Source organism: Tachypleus tridentatus, chromosome 6 (assembly GCF_004210375.1).
Source record: "Tachypleus tridentatus isolate NWPU-2018 chromosome 6, ASM421037v1, whole genome shotgun sequence".
NCBI lineage: Eukaryota > Metazoa > Arthropoda > Merostomata > Xiphosura > Limulidae > Tachypleus > Tachypleus tridentatus.
This window is the reverse complement of record NC_134830.1, coordinates 31,399,784-31,418,909: the sequence shown is the minus strand read 5'-3', so window position 1 is coordinate 31,418,909 and position 19,126 is coordinate 31,399,784. Positions and strand designations below refer to the sequence as shown.

Below are 19,126 nucleotides of genomic sequence, written 5' to 3'. Positions count from 1 at the left end.
TTTGAAAGATTCCACTTACATTACAAAAAAACAAGTAAAGGTTTATTAAAAAAAGCAAATTTATCAAATTATATCACAAAAAATATTTTGAAATTTTCTTACATTATGTTACAGTCACACTGTAACAGTCATAAATTAACTGAGATGCTCCTACTTAAACAAACAATTTACAGTCTTTCAATTAGAAAGCATGTGATACACAAAAATATCACTTATATCTAAATAGAAGTTAATTAAAGGTCAATACATACCACATTTATGATATTTGCTAACAAGATTGATACACACAATTTTGTTTCTTCACACAAATATATTTTAATATGCAAAGAAAATTAATAAAACAACATAATTTATAATAACAGTTATTACAAGTGATGATTTACATACAACAGTTTTACAAACTTACAAATACTACTGAGTTTTATATTCAGCCTAGAACTGAATATTTTGTCAATGATTCAGGAAAATAATGAGCAAATTAATTCTGAATTGGTACTGTCACACCTTGCTTAAGCTGACTAGGTTGACCTTATCCCTCTGACTTTTACTGAGGAAGATATTTAATGTCCTTTAAGAAATACTGATGTCTGAAATTAATTCACTGATGTTGAACAGTTTCTAACATTTGAAATCTATGAATTTCCTGGTCCAATTCTGTAGTTTTTCAATTAATAGGTATTAATCACAATTACAGCTTCTGAGGTCTAGAGCACACTAACTGTAGCTGACTAATAATATTCTATTACTGTCTCTCAGATAGTTTTTTATATGAATCACACTAGATAATAGAGCATTTCACAATACAAATACTGTTGATTCTTATTCTCAAGAATCTTCTACAAATTCAGAGAACAGTCAGGACTTGCTCAATACATATTCAACAATATATGTCACATGCATCAAACTGAAACACACACGTGTATTAAACTTAACACATAATAAATCTGTTACACATGATGAGCAAGAAACTCAGGAAGAAATAGGATGGCATTCCCAGTAGGCACAAAATTTGACTATGATGTCATCACAATTTTACAGTTAGATTGTGATGTCATGCAATAAATAGATAACACCAGAAATTATGTTAACTATGCAATAAAATTGATGGGTCTACAATCACTGGAATAATTTTTATCACCTTCCCTGACAAGAGGAGTTTACATTAGCAAACCTCTAATCCTTTGGAACCTGCTCACTATTCAAGGGCGAACAAAAAATAGTAGAAAGTGGCTCACATATCCAATCTTTAATATCCTTCAAAACCCTTGGGGAAATGTTCAATGGCCAAGGAGCCTCATCATTTTCCTAAATTTCCCAATTTATAATTAACCAGCTCAAAATTAATTCAGTCATCTTCTTTAAACTTCCATTAGTAAAAACTAAAGAAAAAAGCAAAACTAAATAACACAGCCATCTCACAATTATCATATTGTGATAATTTACCATCCTTTACCATCCCTCAAGGGTTTTCCCCTCATTCTGACATTTTGTTTACTTTTAATGTATTTAAATAAATCTTAACTGTTAATTTTTATATTTTCAACTAACCTTTCCTCATACATATTTTTAATGTCCTGAAATCCTGTTTCATTAACTTTCTTTATATTCTATGATCTTCCAAGTTTCCTGTCATACCAATCAATTCAAATTTCTTATATTCATGATGTTTTTCTTTAATTTTAACTCATTTGAGCTAACGTTTTTTATAAGAAATGTGTTTATTTTGAATATTTAAAATTTATCTTTAAAAATTTTCCACAAGCAATCAGTCTTTTCATAAAACTCAGTTGCCTAATTCACAACAAATGATTCTTGTTGCATGCCTTCAAAGTTTACAATTTGTGACTAAAATAATATCATTCCTTATATCTATATGTAACAAAATATTGAAATTAATAAGAGCAATGATCACTTGTATTCAAATGTTCCCCAATTTCCACCCTTTCAATTATTTCTATATTTGAAGTCAACAATAAATCTAAAATAACATTGTTTCTGGTCAGTTCCTTGACTAATTGGTGAAGAAACCTATTCTTAACAATTTCCAAAAACCTTCCCCACAAATCATTAAGAGATAATCCTTTTTGGCATTCTGAGAGATGTATATACAAAGTTACTATATTGCAAAAGAAAATACATGTGTGATACAATATACCTTCTTATTTTTATCAACTACAGCATTTCCATTATTCTCATTTTCTGTGGTCTGAAGTAGCTTTTTTGAGTCTGATGACTTCACTCTCAGATTGATGAAGGGATTTCAGGATGTTGGATTGCTCTTTGACCCAACTAGCCCTTTCAATTTCAAGTGAATTGCACCTTCTACAATCCTATAAAGTAAATAAAATACACTGTCAATTGACTAATAAAACAACAGTTTGATAAATGTACCTTCATTCTTATTTTTAAAAATATCAGAAAGTGCAACGTTTTATATATAAATATAATAATTTTATTTCCTAAGACATTTTATAGAATGAAAACAAAAATTATGCATATATATTTTTTTTGGTATATAAGCATACCGTACACTCCTATTTTTATTAATAGAGGCATTGTTTAAAAGTTTTATTTGTGCAGATGTGTATAGATTCCATGAAAGACACTGGTGAAGAAGGTCCTTTAACTATTTTTGTTCTAGTAACCTATTCTTCTGTGTCACTAACCTAGAGTAGCACAGTTTATCTTCATCTGGCAAATAAAGCTGCAAGGTTACCTGTATTATGTGATGTTAAGCACGTATCTTTTATACGAGCAGTCAACTGATCTCTTTTGATTATGCCCTCCTGATGCTTCATTGGGAATGACAATCAAGTGGGTAGTATTAATTGCTTTGGGTAAGTATGACATTAAACAGTTTATTAAGTAACATGAGATTCATGGAGTAACATCATCTCAACAGAATTAGTCTTACATATGATCTTATCTGAACAAGTAAAATGACTTCAAATTTAACTCTCATTGTGACAAGTAAAATACATTTTCACTAAGTTTATTTCATGTGCACTCAATTAACTAGAGAATAGAGAATTATTTTACAGTAAATATCTCAATGAATCTCCAGTAATTCTGTAGATCTATCTTGTCACTCTTAGTAAACATTTTTGTAAGTGGGATATTTTCACAACTGATTTTGAGAGGACTAACTAATCAGTACAGAAGAAATTAAAACTAATGTTCTTTAAAATGAGATATTAGCATTGTTAATTAAATATATTTAGAGAAAAACTTCATAACTGTTTCTGTTGGTTTCGTTTCATTCAAAGAGGTGACTTGAAGAGTGCTATTGAAGTCTGGAGCAAGAGATCTACCATGGAAAAAAGAAAAATCTAAGATTTCTTCCTATCCTTTAAAAACATTGACAAATTATAAGTATACTCTAGTTAGCATGAAGAGACATGTTAATAACTACCAAAGAATGAAGAAAATAATAACAAATTTCATGGTTGATGACAATCAACAGAATTAATGTTACAATTATATAATTTTTCAAGTTACATATTATGAAAAAGCTAACAGTCTGATAAGAAATATGAAATAATAGTATTTAGAAAATGTAAGTAGCTGTAAACATTGAAAGCTTATTACTAAAGATATATACAAGTACCAGAAATTTTACATGTAACTAACCAAACAGCTGCAATCCAATTTAGATATATTTATGCTCATTTGCATTAAAATGAGCTGAGGATGGTAATTAATGTTTTTATATCAGCAGTTTTGTCTAGTCATGGTCACAGCAAGAGAAACCTTAGTTATCATTTGTTTTAATTCTGCATCACAATTAAGCAATGAGATCTCGACACTTGCATTTGCTTTACCACAAATATAGCATATACACTGCAGTAGAAACTTAATTTTAAGATATTAATATTATTGTTTCTGAAGAGAATTAATAAAAAGTAAACACTTTCAGTTTGACAAGTTCATAACTTTTGCAATCAATGTGAAATAAGTTACAGGTTTCGAGAAGGTATTTAAATATCTTGCACTATAATAAAAAAAACAACACATCCTCATATTTAGTGGGACTTATCAACAATTTATTAAAGAAGATGTAAAATACCAAGCACAAGTAATATTTTAATAATATTACTGTTTACAGTTATTAGACTTGAGTCATATTTTTGCAAATTATAATTACAGTAATAATAATGATAATAAGAGAACATCTTCATATCATACAGCCATAATATTCAGATAATTTACTAGGCCTAGTACAAACACAAAAGGGAAATGACTATCATCTATTAGTTTGGGTTAAATGACCTTATAAATTGATTGCTTCTAATAACTGCTTTGGAAACTGCAAAGAAATGTTTTTATAAAAATTTAACAATTGTCAAATGACAAGTTATCCAGTAACCAGCTTGCAAAGAGTAATTTATATGAGAATGAACCTTTAGGATATTTCACACACTTACATCTTTTTTTTTGTTTGTTTGTTTACATTTGAGTGTTAAAGTGACAAAAGACAGCATGTGCAAGTCGGGGGTGAGGTTATGCACATGGCTAGTGCTGCAGTTTTTTTAGTTTGTTTTTATTTAAGTGCAGGATAGCCTAGCATATTTATCATTAAACACAAAACTACACAATGGGCTATATGCAGCAACCAACATAGGTATCAAAATACAGTTTCTAGTGTTGTAAAGTACAGTCTGAAAGGCAGAATATATATAAGATGCCATCAAAGCAGTCTTGAGGGAAACCCCATTTCAACAGAGTGCACAGGGCAGGGGCAAAGAAACCTAACATTATCTGTACCCATCCATATTGTACATTTTAGGTAAATACTCCCCATGAGGCAACAATGGTCACAAGGTGGGTTCCAGCATTATTAGGTAAGGGATAGTAAGATCTAAGAATGTCGAGCAGTGAGCAGGTGAGGAAGTAAAAAAACAAATAACAATACTCATTTCACAAGAGCCTCTGAGCAGGATGGAGAATGGCAGATGGAAGGAGAAAGAAGTACTAAAAATGCCATATGATAGAAGTAATGTAACATATCTGGTCTACATGCTCATCTAAATGGTCTCATCCAGGGTTCAAACAATTATAAGAGACAAGAAAAACCTTGACAAACCTAATGGGAGGTGACATGATAAAATGAACAGTCATGAGAAATGAAGAAATACCATGGTAAGAAGGGGCAGTTCCAGTTAAATAAAGAATAGCTCAAACCAGGCTCAAAAACAGTCAGAGTTAAAATGGCTGTATAAAGAAATGGAAGCCAGAATGATGGGAAATAGAAATCCCATTTTCTTTCCATGTAGCTCAAGTTTTAGAGAGAAATGAGAGTTACAGAAATAAAATCAACTGATCTTTGTGATAAAGAGTAAAGGAGGTGTCCAATCCTAAGTCAGTAAATAGAATAAATTGTTATTGAGATGCTTGAAGATGCATAGAATGAGATGTAAGTTAAAAAAAGTCCAGACAAGAAAAAAGCTGAGGGGGTGGGGTGGAGTTTGACAACACAGGGACAGACCATGAGAAAGCATGTTCATGAGCTAAAGACTGTTAGCACAGGGAGTTCATACGTGTTTGGCTGAATTCCACAGGACCTGAGCTGACAGGAAGCACACAAGACAAGTCTTCTACATGAACAATAATTCCCAACCCTATGAAAGGGATAAAAGAATGAGGAACAGGACAGAGGACAAATCTGTGCAACTCCTGAAAAGGGTAATTGTTACAGAATTTGTTGTTGGGTACGGAAGAAAATGAAAAAAAGACAAGCAGCTTCAAAATGAAATTTCAAAGAGTCTTGAACACCTTGAAAGATCTTGCAACCAACTAAATTCCTGAAACAAAGAAACCACAGTAACAAAGCAGTAAAATGGATCAAGATTAAAGTGTGGAACAAGTAGGAAAGAGCATCCCATAAAAACTGTTGAGGTCCTAATAGACAGACTTTGAGAGAAGGTGAAGAAAAGACAAGTAGCAAAGGAGTTACATGATGGCAAAATGAAGACAAAGAGACTGAAGATAAATAAAACATAAAATAGAGCACCCGAATAAGAAGACATTCTCGGATTAAGGCTCAAGAACAACAAGAGTACCAAAAGCATAGGGAACAATAAAAGTACTGAAGATGAAGAGGCTAAAACTGATATGGAGAGCCCATTAGTTGGACAGAAAATCATCAGTATGAACACCAATGTTTGGGGAAGGATAGGAGAAAAGAAAGTCAGAAGAAGAAATGGGAAAAAACAAAGTCACATACCTGAGTAATTATAGACGTAAAGAAAAAAAAGACAGAAGTAGTGAGACACAAGACGACCAAACACCTGATGTGAAATGATGACAACATCGTTGACAAACAAAGTGTCTCTTGTTAACAATGAAACAGCAGGAGAAGAATCCTGGAGTGTTAGGGCCATTGGATATTGTAGAAACATCAATCTTTAAATCCATGTGTGTGTGTGGGGGAAACTGAAGGTAATTGCCCAAAATTTCAATACTGCAAAATTTGAAAGCATCATAATATAAACACTAGCAGTGCAGAAGAAAGAATATGGACTACTGTGCATAGATAACGATACATTTGTGGAAGGTTAGAGTCTACACATGTAGCTTTTCTGAATTAAAACGTTTATATGATGTACTTTACAGATGTCGTGAGGGAATAAAAATATTATATTTAAACTACTGATAAAAATAATGTTCTGTAGTCAATATAACTAATATTTACAAGTTAGAACATAATGAATTTTGGTCATACATTTTATTCAATAACTTTGCATGTTTGGTTTTGTAAACAAATATTTTCAGAGTAAGTGCAACTGTGCGTGCTTATAATTTTTTGCAGCAATTTTTCTGTCTTTAAAAATCACAAGTAGGTTTTGTAAGAAAGAAAGAAAAAATATATACACACACAATATACCTATTTGTACTTGGACTTCTGAAGTTTTCAATATCAGGGGGTGTTGAAAACAGATAAGATATTCCACCTCCACTGGAGATCAACATTTCTTTAAGGTTCTTTGTAAAGTTGAAAACAAACTTTCTATTAAAACTGTAGCAGAGATGTATGACTTAACTTATATAACACTCCAAAAACCATGAAAGGACAAATAATGTACTAGAAGCCATTGGTAAAATTAAATGTCCTTTTTGCTCTGTTATAAACAGAAAACTAAAAATAATATGCAAAGTGCAAAGCTACAACACAAACATATTTCAAGTTTTCAGTTTTTTAAAATAATAGTTTAAAAATCATTGAACATAAAACAGAATAAAGAAGAGCTCTTATTAAGTAACAGATAAAAGTGCATGCAAGTATAAACTTGTCGTGTTCACTCTTAGAATTTGGTTTAAAAATTTTTAATATCATTAGCAACCTTAAGCTTTCCATACCTCATTCTTTTCTTTTGATTCCACAGCCAACTGTAACTGGGTTACTTTCACACATTCTGTTTCAAGAGCTTGTAACAGAGCTGTAGAGTAAGCTTTTTCTTTTTCATAAGCTTCTCTGTTGGTAAGACAAAAACTTTTATATTCTTCTAAAAACTGTTCACGAAGCTTTTCCACTTCTTGTTTCAACTGCTCAACATATTTTTGTTTGAGCTTTTGCTTTTCACCACTTATGATGCTCTTACATTCCTCTTGAAATTTTAAAAGTTCAAAACTATTTGTATCATTCAATGAATGCTTTTCATATTCAAGGGAAACAGCATGCCCTGACTTTTCTTCACAAAAAAACTTGAGATTATTTATTATATTTTCAAGAGATTTTTCACTGACCTTTTTCAGTTCATTTGTTTCTTCAATATGTGCTTTTTTCATTATTTGTTTCTCACGTTCAAACTGTCTATTAAGGTTTTCTTTGATTGCTTCAATTTCTTCAGCATGAAGTTTCTGAAGTTCAGATTTTTCAACTTCCCAGTGTCTCCTCAGATCTTCTGCCAATCTCTGAAACTGTTCGTGGTGAGCCATCTGTACAGCAGATATATCATTCTGGAACTTAATGTTTAATTCATTTACTTCATTTTGATGACTAATATTAAGTGAATGACATTCAAATTTGAGCTTCTTTTCAAAGTCTTCCTGCAAAAGCTTGATACTTTCTTTATTATCCTTTTGAACAATCTCTCTTGCACGAAGAAAGTCATTTTTTAAAGACAAAATATGTTCTTGGTGGCAGTCATTTAATTGTTTTCTAAAGCTTTCAAGATTTTTAGTTTGTTGTCTTTCTGAGGCCTGAAGTTCATCATAATGTAATTTTTGTAAAGTTTGTTTCTCATCAGCATGCAACTGTTGCAATATTCCAATTTTCTGCTTATATGAATTTTCAATCTTTTTTCTATCTTCACCTTTTTCTGTTTTAAACTGGTGTTTTAAATCTTTTTCCATTTCACACATTTTAGTCTTGTATCTCTGTTCTATATCACTTTTTTCTTTCTCAAACTTTTGTTTGAGGTCAAATTCCAGTTCTTTCATTTTCTGCATAAATTCTTTGCTGATATTTTGGCACTCTTCATCCATTTTGTTTTTCCAAATGTTTTCTGTATTTTTCAACTGCTGTTGACAAATTATTTCATTTTCAGCAATTTGTTTCACTAATACAGTATTTATGAGGTCAGGTGTTACTGCTCTACTTTCTTCTACATACTTCTTGAAGGATGATATACTTTCCTGGATAGTACCAATGATGCATAATAATAAAAAAGATCACATTAAAAGCCAGTAGTAAAGAATACTTTTAATATAAATATCTATATATAGCATGATTCAGGCAATACCTATAATTCCTGAAAATAATTTTTTCTATTTCCTTCATGCAAAATTTGTTTATTCAACAGATCAAGAAATTAAGATATTTAATCTAATTTTTTTCAATCTTGATTACTTAATATGACTCATCACTTAGAAATATTTTCTAAATCTACAGATACATTTGCAAAAGTACACTCTTTATCAAAGTTTCCTGAGGTAATAAGATGTTTGTGGCACAGAGTGTCCAAAAATAAATTAATATTAATTATTTTTTGACAAATGAATTGTTTCTTTATTCCACAACTCCAAGAAACACTTGGTTTGTTACAAAGAGATACCTTCAAACAGGATGGAACACCACCCCATGTTGCTTGAATTGTTAAAGATTTTAAGTGAAACTTTTTCAGTGTTGGACTGGTAGAGGAAAACCTATCAAACAGCCCTCTTGGACACACAATTGAACCCCTTTAAATTTTCACCTTTGAAATATTTTTAAAAACATAAGTCTACCGTAACAAATCAAAAGACCTTGAAAAAACTGAAACATCAGATTTGTGAAGTTATCTTATCCATCCCTACTGCTGTGTTGGAAAATTTCTCAGAATTTGAAAGCAGAATTAAATTAATTTTAGAGAATAATTGAAGACTTGTAAAAGTACATTACCAATTAAAACTAAACTTTACAAGCCTAGTGCTTGTCTTTATATCCAATTGTTATCTTAAATAACAATAAAGCATTCAACCGTTTTTTTTTGGTATATTCATTTTCAGACACCCCGTATATGTATATCTTAAGTGTATTTTTGCTTACATCAAAAATGTATAAAACTACTTATTACTATCTGAAGAATGACTACAATGGCTGTGGATTTCATCTTTAAACAACATTCTGTTTGTAATGGGAGTTTACTTTGGTCTCCATAAAAAAATACGTTCTTTTCATGTTAGGTATGCACACCTGCCTATCTACTATTCTTAGTTTTAGTTTGAAAGAAACTTCAGCCAGATTTTTGTTTGGATTTGTTTTCTATTATTTCAGCAAGAAAGGTACCTTGTCTATCAACCAGTGACTGGAATATAACATCAATTTAGTTTTAACAGTTATCACAATAATTATAGAGGATGTGGAACCTGTGCTCTACCAAGGACTCTGCAATAGTTTAACTGCATTTTGTACATTTTTTAAAAGAAAATTAATCCTAATTTATTCAACCAGAATATTGGCAAGAATGGGCAGGGTCCATTTTATTTCTACTCATGATAGTCCATGAGTGGTGGTCAATAATAACAATGTAATACCATGTGGTAGGTTTCTAGATGGCCTTATAAAACACCCCACTTCAACAGAATCTACCTGGGCAACACTTATCACAGAATGAGATCCAGTGAAAACAGAGATATTGGGCTAAAAAAAATATATGATTGAGAAAAATACTCCATTCTGGTTATAGTCTAATAGATGCATTAAAAATATATTCATGTGGTATTTGAAAACACTCAGAAGAAGAAACTGCCAGATCAGGTAAGTAATAAGATAGGAAAGTATTAATAATAGTCTACATACTATCCCAGAGGATAGTCTTCCAGAGGATGATTAAGTTAGGTGGCTAATAACTTTGAGATATTATTAACCTGATCAAATGTGACATGCAGAAGATTCCTTTCCTGTAATGATAATCCATTTCAGGCTATGTGATTCAATATGATAAACCACCTCGTTAGGGTAATGGGAAATAGAAGGATCCTAATGAATGAACAATCAGTTCCTGGTACCTCAGAATGAGTTATTACAAGCTACTAAATACCTGAGGGCCCGTACAAGACATAACAAATGGTCATGATCAGAGCAGTAATAAAGGTGAGAAACAGCTGATAAATGGATTAGTGAAAAGGATATTTTCTCTTTCCTGCTTACCAGAGTCTTGTGAAGAAAAGACCGACAGGAGTCAAGAAGTACAAATGTGGCATGATAGAGTTCTATGTATATAGACTGCAAACAATTCTGAGAGATAATGTCCACAAGCATAATTTTAAAAAAAAGTGAAACAAAGAAAACAAAGGTAAGAGCTGAAAAGAAATTGAGAAAATGTATGTAAAACAACTGTAAAATTAAATTATGTAATTAAAAATGTCATTTGGGCTGAAGAATACTAAAGGATTTTAGCAAACCTGATAGAGCTCAGGATTCAAAAGCCTTCCAAACATTAAGAATAACTAAAAACAGTGGATAAGGATGCCTTATATGAAGCCACAGTTGATGAAGCAAGACCCTTCTCAAATACTCAACTCATAAAACAAGATATGGTAAATACTTTTGGGTGAAGAGGTTTGAAGTTCCTTTAATACCACATTTATGATAAATATTCCATTTCTATTGATAAACGATTGTGGTTGGCAAATGGAGATGTACAGTTAAATACAGAGAAACCTTAGAAGTTAAATCCATATGCTGGGTAAAAAACTATAACTTCCAAGCATGAAGACTGAGTTTCTGACCATGTAGATGGAAAATGACTGTTCATGGTTGTCTCAACAGATACTGCCAGTGCAGAAATGATGGAGGTACACATTCATGCAGATACTGAAAACGTAGAAACAATGCTTGATTGAGCTGGCCAATATGGTGCAACCAAGAGAAGATGACAGAGAGTAGAATGAATCAATAGCCAAATTGAGGGAAAGATGTACAGTTGAAATCCTTTTCAGTCCTGAATGAATGTAACAACTGCCAATGCTTGAGGATGAGGTACTGGAAACCACAATAACTCCAGTTGAGAATTTCAATAAGTTACAATCTTCTCTCCAAGTACCATCGAAGTTCTGACCTTGAAGATAAGCTACCCTATCACTGAAGAGATGCATCTGTGAACAGATGGATCTAGGGAGGAGGTTGTGGAATGAATGCTTCAATATTTATGTTGTTGTGATCCAACCACCATTTGTAATCAATGAAGTTGCTCTTGGATAAGGAGACAGGATAATACAAAGAATAAGAATGCATGACCCACTGTTCATGCAGAAACTACTAAAAGGATCTCATATGTGTCCATCCCAAAAAAATGAGAGGCTTGAGAAGAATACCCTCATCTCCAAAAGTGAGAGAACCATCTCTGCAGTAAAAGAAAGATACACAAGTGAAAGCCTGATGGCTCTTTCCATGACTTGAAGCCTCACAGGAATTGGTTGTGCATGACTCAAGTGAGCATTGAAAAACACATCCAAATGCACGAGATATTGTGTCAGTGACCAAACAGATTTCTCCAGTCTAATAAAGAAGCCTGCTTCTGTGGCATCTGAAAGGAGAATGTGAGAGTGTTTTTAAGCTAATTGAAGGGATGGAGCCAGTTGTCCATATAATGATGTGTGCACAGCCCCAAGGAATGCAGGTGATGAGAAAATGCTCAAACAACTTTGCAGAAGACATAAGGTGCTGATGCAAAACCAAATGCCAGAGACCTGAACTGCAGCATCTGACCCTTGTGCATGAACCTGAGAAACTTTTGTGAAGATTCTATCTATAACATAAAAGAGAAGCAGATATACCTGCACTAGCTAACACTGACCATGAGTAACAAATAAGGAGAGGGATTAGCACCATAAACACTTGGATACAACCTTTTAAAAAATCCTAAAATAAAACTACTTTAATATGTTACTAAGACTTAAAACTAATTACACTTCTTCTGTACAAGAACATATTAATAAAACTTTTGTATGTTGTTTTCATACTGTAAGTCTATATAAATTACTTTCTCCATCAAATAATAATGAAATGACTTCTTATCCCTTATTGTTTCTCACAGTTGAGTCATTGGAGTTCTCCTGTTACATATTATTATTTATCCTGGAAGAGTTTCCAATTTATTATGTTATGTATGTTGCATATTACAATTTTAAAATATGCTGGAAATTTTAACTTAGAAGTAGTCAATAAAATGTTAATATGTATCAAATTTATTATACTTGCCAACAACATTGATACACAAAATTTTCCTTCTTAACACAAATATATATTTATATACAAAAAAACAATACAATTTAAAATGATGATTATTACAATAATTTACAAACTCGCAAACAATATTCAGTCTTTTATCTGGTCTGGAATTGAATAGTTTATCGACAGTCTAAGACCATGAAGGACAAATTACTTTTATGTTGATGGACAAATAAACTTCACTTGATGAAAATGCTCGCTAGCTCTTTACTTGTTTGGCCTAAAGCAGTTTACAAGCTTTCCTTTCACAAAGGAAGACAATAGAGATATCTATTGTCTTCATAGAAATACTAACCTCCAAAGTTAATTCTCTGAAGTTGAATGGTTCATAATGTTCAAAGTCTATAAATGTTCTTGACCACATTCTGTAGTTTTCCAATTAATAAGTGTCAATGGCAATTATAACTTCTGAATCTCATAGCATACTGACTACAGCTGGCCAATAATATTCTATTACTGTGTCTCAGCTGGCATTTATACCAATTAGGCAAGATTCTAGAACATTCAACAACATTCCAAGACACACTAGTACTATAATAAAACATGTATTGTTGATTCTTGCTCTTGAGAATCTTCTACAAATTTATAGGAGAAGCAAGACTTGCACAATATACATCACATGCGTCAAACTGAAACAAACACAGGTTTTAAAATAAATGTGTAATGGTAAATCCATTACATATCCTTCTTTTAGAGAATTAAAAATTGATATTACACAATTTTTTAACTAAAATATTTGATATACATATACATAAGAAGTAACCATACGGAACTTTCTCCAGTTGATTCTTTCGGGGTGCACGTTTAAATAGTGATTTGAACTTTGGATCCTTTTCTTGCTCAACGACAAGTTTACTTCCAGCTGAGCTTCACAGGTGAACCAGATCTCTTATGTTTTCACTGTCATTCATTAAGTAATTGTCCCACTGATAATTAATTGATCACTGTTTTTTCAGCTAGATAACCATTTTGAATTTGGCAACAACTCTTCCCCCAGCCAAATCTTTTTCCAACAATAGTGATACACCCTCAATTGGGAGAGTAGGTTTTACTCCATCAACAAATGGTCCTGAAACTAGGTCTGATGCTAATAAATGTTATAAAAGGAACATCAACAAAGCCAACCTCAATACCCTGAGCAATAACAGACTCACCAGTGGCAAAACTCAAATTTAAAGCCAATACACCCTCTAAGAATAATGACTGAGTAACTCCAGTATCATTTAAAATACATGTGGGTATAAGATTAGCAGTATCCTATGCCAAATACACAGAACCAACAGACACAAAACACTTATATTTCTCCATAACTACATAAGCCTTTCTGTTAGTGACCAAATCAACAACATCAGGTGATCTGGAGAAACCATATCAATACATGGACGTGAACATACTGAATGCTGCTTTCTTTTCATTTTATTTTTCAAACTGCCAAAATCAAACATGACAGGATTTTTTACAGAAATGGCAGAGAGACCTTGATGATTCTGTGTGTCTGAAGAATTTGAATTAGAGAAGTTGGAATTTGTTTTAAAATTCTCAACCTTAGTGAATTGAAGAGGTACAGGTTTTTACTGAGCTGGAAGGAACTTCTTTTCATGAAAACTGGTATTATGTGTATAAGTGTAATCACTGGAAAGAGCAGCTGCTTCTTATAGTGTTTCAACTTTCTTTTCATTAAAGTAAGTTTTCAGGTCATCACTAGTACAGCATTTAAATTCTGCAATTAAACATAGTTGTCTTAATTTCTAAAACTTTGTTGCCAAAATGCACAATATTACATCATCAATCAAAATAATTATCTTTTTCATGGGCAAACTCCACAGAGGTTTGATTATCTTGCTTGTGGTAACTTCAACTTTTGACAACAAGCTCCTTTACTAACTTGTATGCTTTGAGAATAGCTTCTTTAATCTTATCATAATTAGTGCAATCTTGTGGAGTGGCATATGCTTCTTGTGCTTTACCAGTCAAAACACTCTGTTAACAATAATGATCACTTTTTGGTGGGTTATTCCATGGCTTGGGCAATGTTGTAAAACATTGGAAGCATTTTTCAACTTCATTTTCAGACACCAGGGTATTCGTCTGATGCTTCCCCAAACAAAAAATCATCAGACTAATATTTCAACAATATGCTTTTTAGTTCATTTTTTCTCATGGTATTTTAACTTCTAATTCTCTGATTTTGGTAATTTCAAGCAATTATCTTTTGTTATGTTTTCTCATTGTTCGAAGAAGGGTGATTCAAGAAAACCTTGATAATCGGACATGATATAATCTTGTTGGCACTAATAAATATAAATTGAATTAGGATTTTTATTTTAATTTAGAACAAATATTGTCTCTGATTCAGTTCCTAGACAAGCATCCATATTATGTTACATGTCATAATTTATCTAAGATGAGTCTAATTTATTATGCTATATACATTATATATTATGATTTGAAATAGCTGGAAATTTTGATTATGAAGTTACTTAAATGTTCCATGTATCAAATTTATGAAACTTACCAACAAGATTGACACATACAATTTTCTTTCTTATGACAAATTTTGTTTAATATAAAAAAAGTAAATAATACTGACTGACATTGAACTGAATATCTCAGTAATAACTCATTCAATCTGACACTTATACAGTACTCTTATTTCTATAAAATACAAGAAACGTCTAGATTTCAAGGTTGCCTTAACTTTCATGAACTTCTAGATATTACATCGTCATGATATCATAACAAATTCCTTCTAAAATACTAAAGATGTATATATGTAAATCATCTCTCATAATCATGTACTGATTTTTACATAAAAGTTGAAATTCCTAAACACCTGTATTATCAGATTATTAATTTCACAATAGGTCATACAGAAATACAGTGAAAACTGCAGTAAAGATAACAAAATGTACCTGGGATTTTCTCATACATTCTACTTCTTCAAGGAGAGTGTTGATTTGAATTTGAAGCTGGCCATTCTCCTTTCTCATCTCTGCAAGGTCACCATCCTTTTGAATTATTTGGGCACTAAGCTGGAAAATTTTGTGTTGATATGATTCATAACTTTTCTGATGGTCTTTCAATTCCACTTCTTTTTTAGCCATTACTCTGTCCTTCTTTAGTAGATAACTTTGTTTATCTTCTAAAGTTCCTTGTAACTCTTTGATCTTATAATGCAAAAAATATAAGAAACATGTATATCAGCACTTTGTGAGTATCATAAAAATAGTGTACAGTATGCTATGAAAAATATGTATTTTGTTAACAGGAAACATTTTCAAAGTTAACTGGAGAGCCCCACAAACAGCTGAAAATGCCAAATCCGGACATGCTGTATCATGTTTAAAGATTTTCAAAAAATGAATTTAACCATTTTTTAATTACACAAAAGACTGGAAGTTGTTAAGCATTTTTTTGCCAATGTTGTGTTGGCTGATGAAGCACATTTCACTCATTCTGAAATTGTCAACACATCCAACTGTATTATCTGGTTAGAAACTAATCCATATGTAATATGGGTGAAGCAATGAATGTGATGTTACTTTTTCTGATCTCTGATAACTTCACTTAACTAGGTGTTCATAACTTCTCCCCATATGGGTTATAACAAGTCCAACCTGTCTCCTAATATTTCTTTTGTAATTATACACAGCAAGACTGGAGTAAAGCCCTCTATAGATGTTATACACTCTAGAATTCTCTGAGTGCTGCTTTAATGCTGTAGCCTATGGTATCATGCATTACTAGCTCACCTGTCTGCAAACTTGTCAGTTTAATGTTGGTTAAATGAACTGCACTGCAATCAAAAGAGCCATTTATACCAATTAGAAATAAATCAAAGTGGCACCTCTGGTGACAACATGACACTTACTTCCACGTAATACTCATTATAACCCTGTATAATTTCAACTCTCAATACTATGCTATTTGTGAAATATGTGCTGAACTGTGACACTTTCTTTGTAATCACCTTGAACTCCAATAAATGACTTTTACATGCACACTTAGTGTAGATTACTCATAACAAATTATAGCATATTATGTATCTAGCTGCTGTTGTCTGTTTCATTAAAACAATAACAAAAGGCAAACACAGTTCAAACAAACATGTCAATGCACTGTATTAAGGTTAAAATGCATTTTAACTGATTTTCAGTTAAAGCTAGATGAAAGTATGATCTTGTATTGTACAAAGATCTATATTCTGATACAAATTAAAGAATGTGTACTACAAGTCTAAAGTTGCACTAATGACAAATAAAAAGAATTCTCGAATCACACCATGTTAGCACTTTGAACCACTTTGGGCTTCATTTCTGCAAATTCTTCTCTCAACTGATGTATTTGTTCACGTAATTTATCAATTCCCTCATCTTTTTCTCTCAAATACATCTTGGCATAAGGAGAGAGAGATGTATTCTCTCCTCTGGGGTCTGTTGCCTGAAAATTAAACAATGGAAACACTTATAGTATACATATATTATTCTTAATTCTAGACCAAATGTCAGAGGTTGCTATGAGCCAATGGCAAAAGTCATATATTTTAAAATCTTGTTGAATTCTATGAGTATATAACACTGTCATTAGATTTTCAGCCACAGTCAGAATTCTATGCTCCCTTTAAAGTTCCAAAAATATTAATTAAATTTCTTTACATATATATATATATATACAAGTTGAATATCAGTTAAAATTTAAATCATCAACACAATCATCTAAAAAAAATTTACTATTGCAACAAAGACAGAATATGGTCAAGAAGAGGTTTGGGAAACATTTCTTTTCCATAAATAAAAATTATATATAAAAAACATTCACTAATTTATACTATTATTGTTGGGGCCTGTAATGGCCAAGCGCGTTGAGACATGCGACTCGTAATCTGAGGGTCGCGGGTTCGAATCCCCGTCGCGCCAAACATCCTCGCCCTTTCAGCCGTGGGGGCGTTATAATGTGACAGTCAATCCCACTATTCGTTGGTAAAAGAGTAGCCCAAGAGTTGGCGATGGGTGGTAATGACTAGCTACCCTCCCTCTAGTCTTATACTGCTAAATTAGGGGCAGCTAGCACGGATAGCCCTCGAGTAGCTTTGTGCGAAATTAAAAACAACGAAACAAACAAACAAATCTTTTGAAATTAATATAAATCAGACATAATTTTGTGAATCACACACACTTACGTTAGAATGTTCACTATAACCTTTTGGAACAAGCCATCTCGTTAGCTGGTTAGTTTGGCGTTTAATAATGACATGAGCCATGTTAAGCCTAATTTCTGGAATGGTGTAAATTTAAAGCTCAATATATTACAAAATAATAGGCTCAGTAAAACTTTTGATTTATTAAAAACGTGCGAAGGATGGTAATGTTTGTAATATGATCAACAGTTTTCTTTTTTCTTTTAAACTGAAGCTAATATTTTTTTGATTTTCTGGAAATTATCACGAGCGAGCAGTCACATTTAAATCACATTCATCAAAGCCGTTATAAACGTTCTATGTTGCTAAGCAACCGCATATTATAAAATATAACAATACGATAAGTGTTGTAGCCAATCAAATGTAGCTAGGAACTCCCAATATTTTACTAAATCTAAAAGAAAAATTTATATACTTTTTAAAATTAACAAATGATTAAGTAATCTGCTTTTTAAACACCTTTTTTATAATTCTTATAACCATGATATTTTAAAATTAATTTTACTAAAATTAATTCAAATAAAATATAGTTACGTTACATGCAATGAAACCTAAATAACAAGTAATTAGAAAAAATGAATCAACAATAGCTTGTTGAATCAGCCCTCGGTGGGCTGAGCAGATAGCCCTTTGTGGCTTTCCTATACGAAAAACACACACATTGTTGTTTTGAAATAAGCACAAAGTTACACAATGGGCTGTCTGTGCTCTGCCCATCGCGGGTATCGAAACGCGGTTTTTAGCGTTGTAAGTCCACAAACATACCACTGAGGGGCTTTTATCAGTTTAAATTACTCACGCTTAAATTACAATTATGAAGTTTTTTTGTTTTTTTTGGAATTTCGCACAGAGCTTCTCGAGGGCTATCTGTGCTAGCAGTCCCTAATTTTGCAGTGTAAGACTAGAGGGAAGGCAGCTCGTCATCACCACCCACCGCCAACCCTTGGGCTACTCTTTTATCAACGAATAGTGGTATTGACCGTCACATTATAACGCCCGCACGGCTGGAAGGCGTTTAGCGCGACGCGGGCGCGAACCCGCGACCCTTGGATTACAAGTCGCACGCCCTACGCGCTCGGCCATGCCAGTGATGAAGTAGATTCCAATGTATTTTTCGATTCGCTACTTTCATGTTTTCTAAAAATACACGTCATTAGTGATGCTGGAAAGATAAAAAAATAAATAACTTGAACCTCATGTACTATGACTATTGGGGT

At 32.3% G+C, this 19,126-nt stretch overlaps 1 protein-coding gene across 2 annotated transcripts; it reads right to left on the bottom strand.

Moving 5' to 3' along the window:
* Positions 1–2,174: 2,174 nt before the first annotated feature.
* LOC143252186 (uncharacterized) lies at positions 2,175–18,194 on the bottom strand. 2 transcript variants are annotated; one of them, XM_076503939.1, is made up of 7 exons: positions 17,892–18,194; positions 16,994–17,152; positions 15,625–15,879; positions 7,357–8,634; positions 6,884–6,981; positions 3,238–3,307; positions 2,175–2,330 (listed from the first exon to the last, which is right to left on the bottom strand). In XM_076503939.1, the coding sequence occupies exons 1-7, from the start codon at positions 17,970–17,972 to the stop codon at positions 2,193–2,195; spliced, it is 2,079 nt and encodes a 692-aa protein (XP_076360054.1). In that variant the 5' UTR covers positions 17,973–18,194; the 3' UTR covers positions 2,175–2,192. The 2 variants fall into 2 exon arrangements, with proteins under 2 accessions (XP_076360054.1, XP_076360053.1); XM_076503938.1 differs by having other exon boundaries at positions 6,875–6,981; positions 17,892–18,185.
* Between the last annotated feature and the right edge of the window lie 932 nt (positions 18,195–19,126).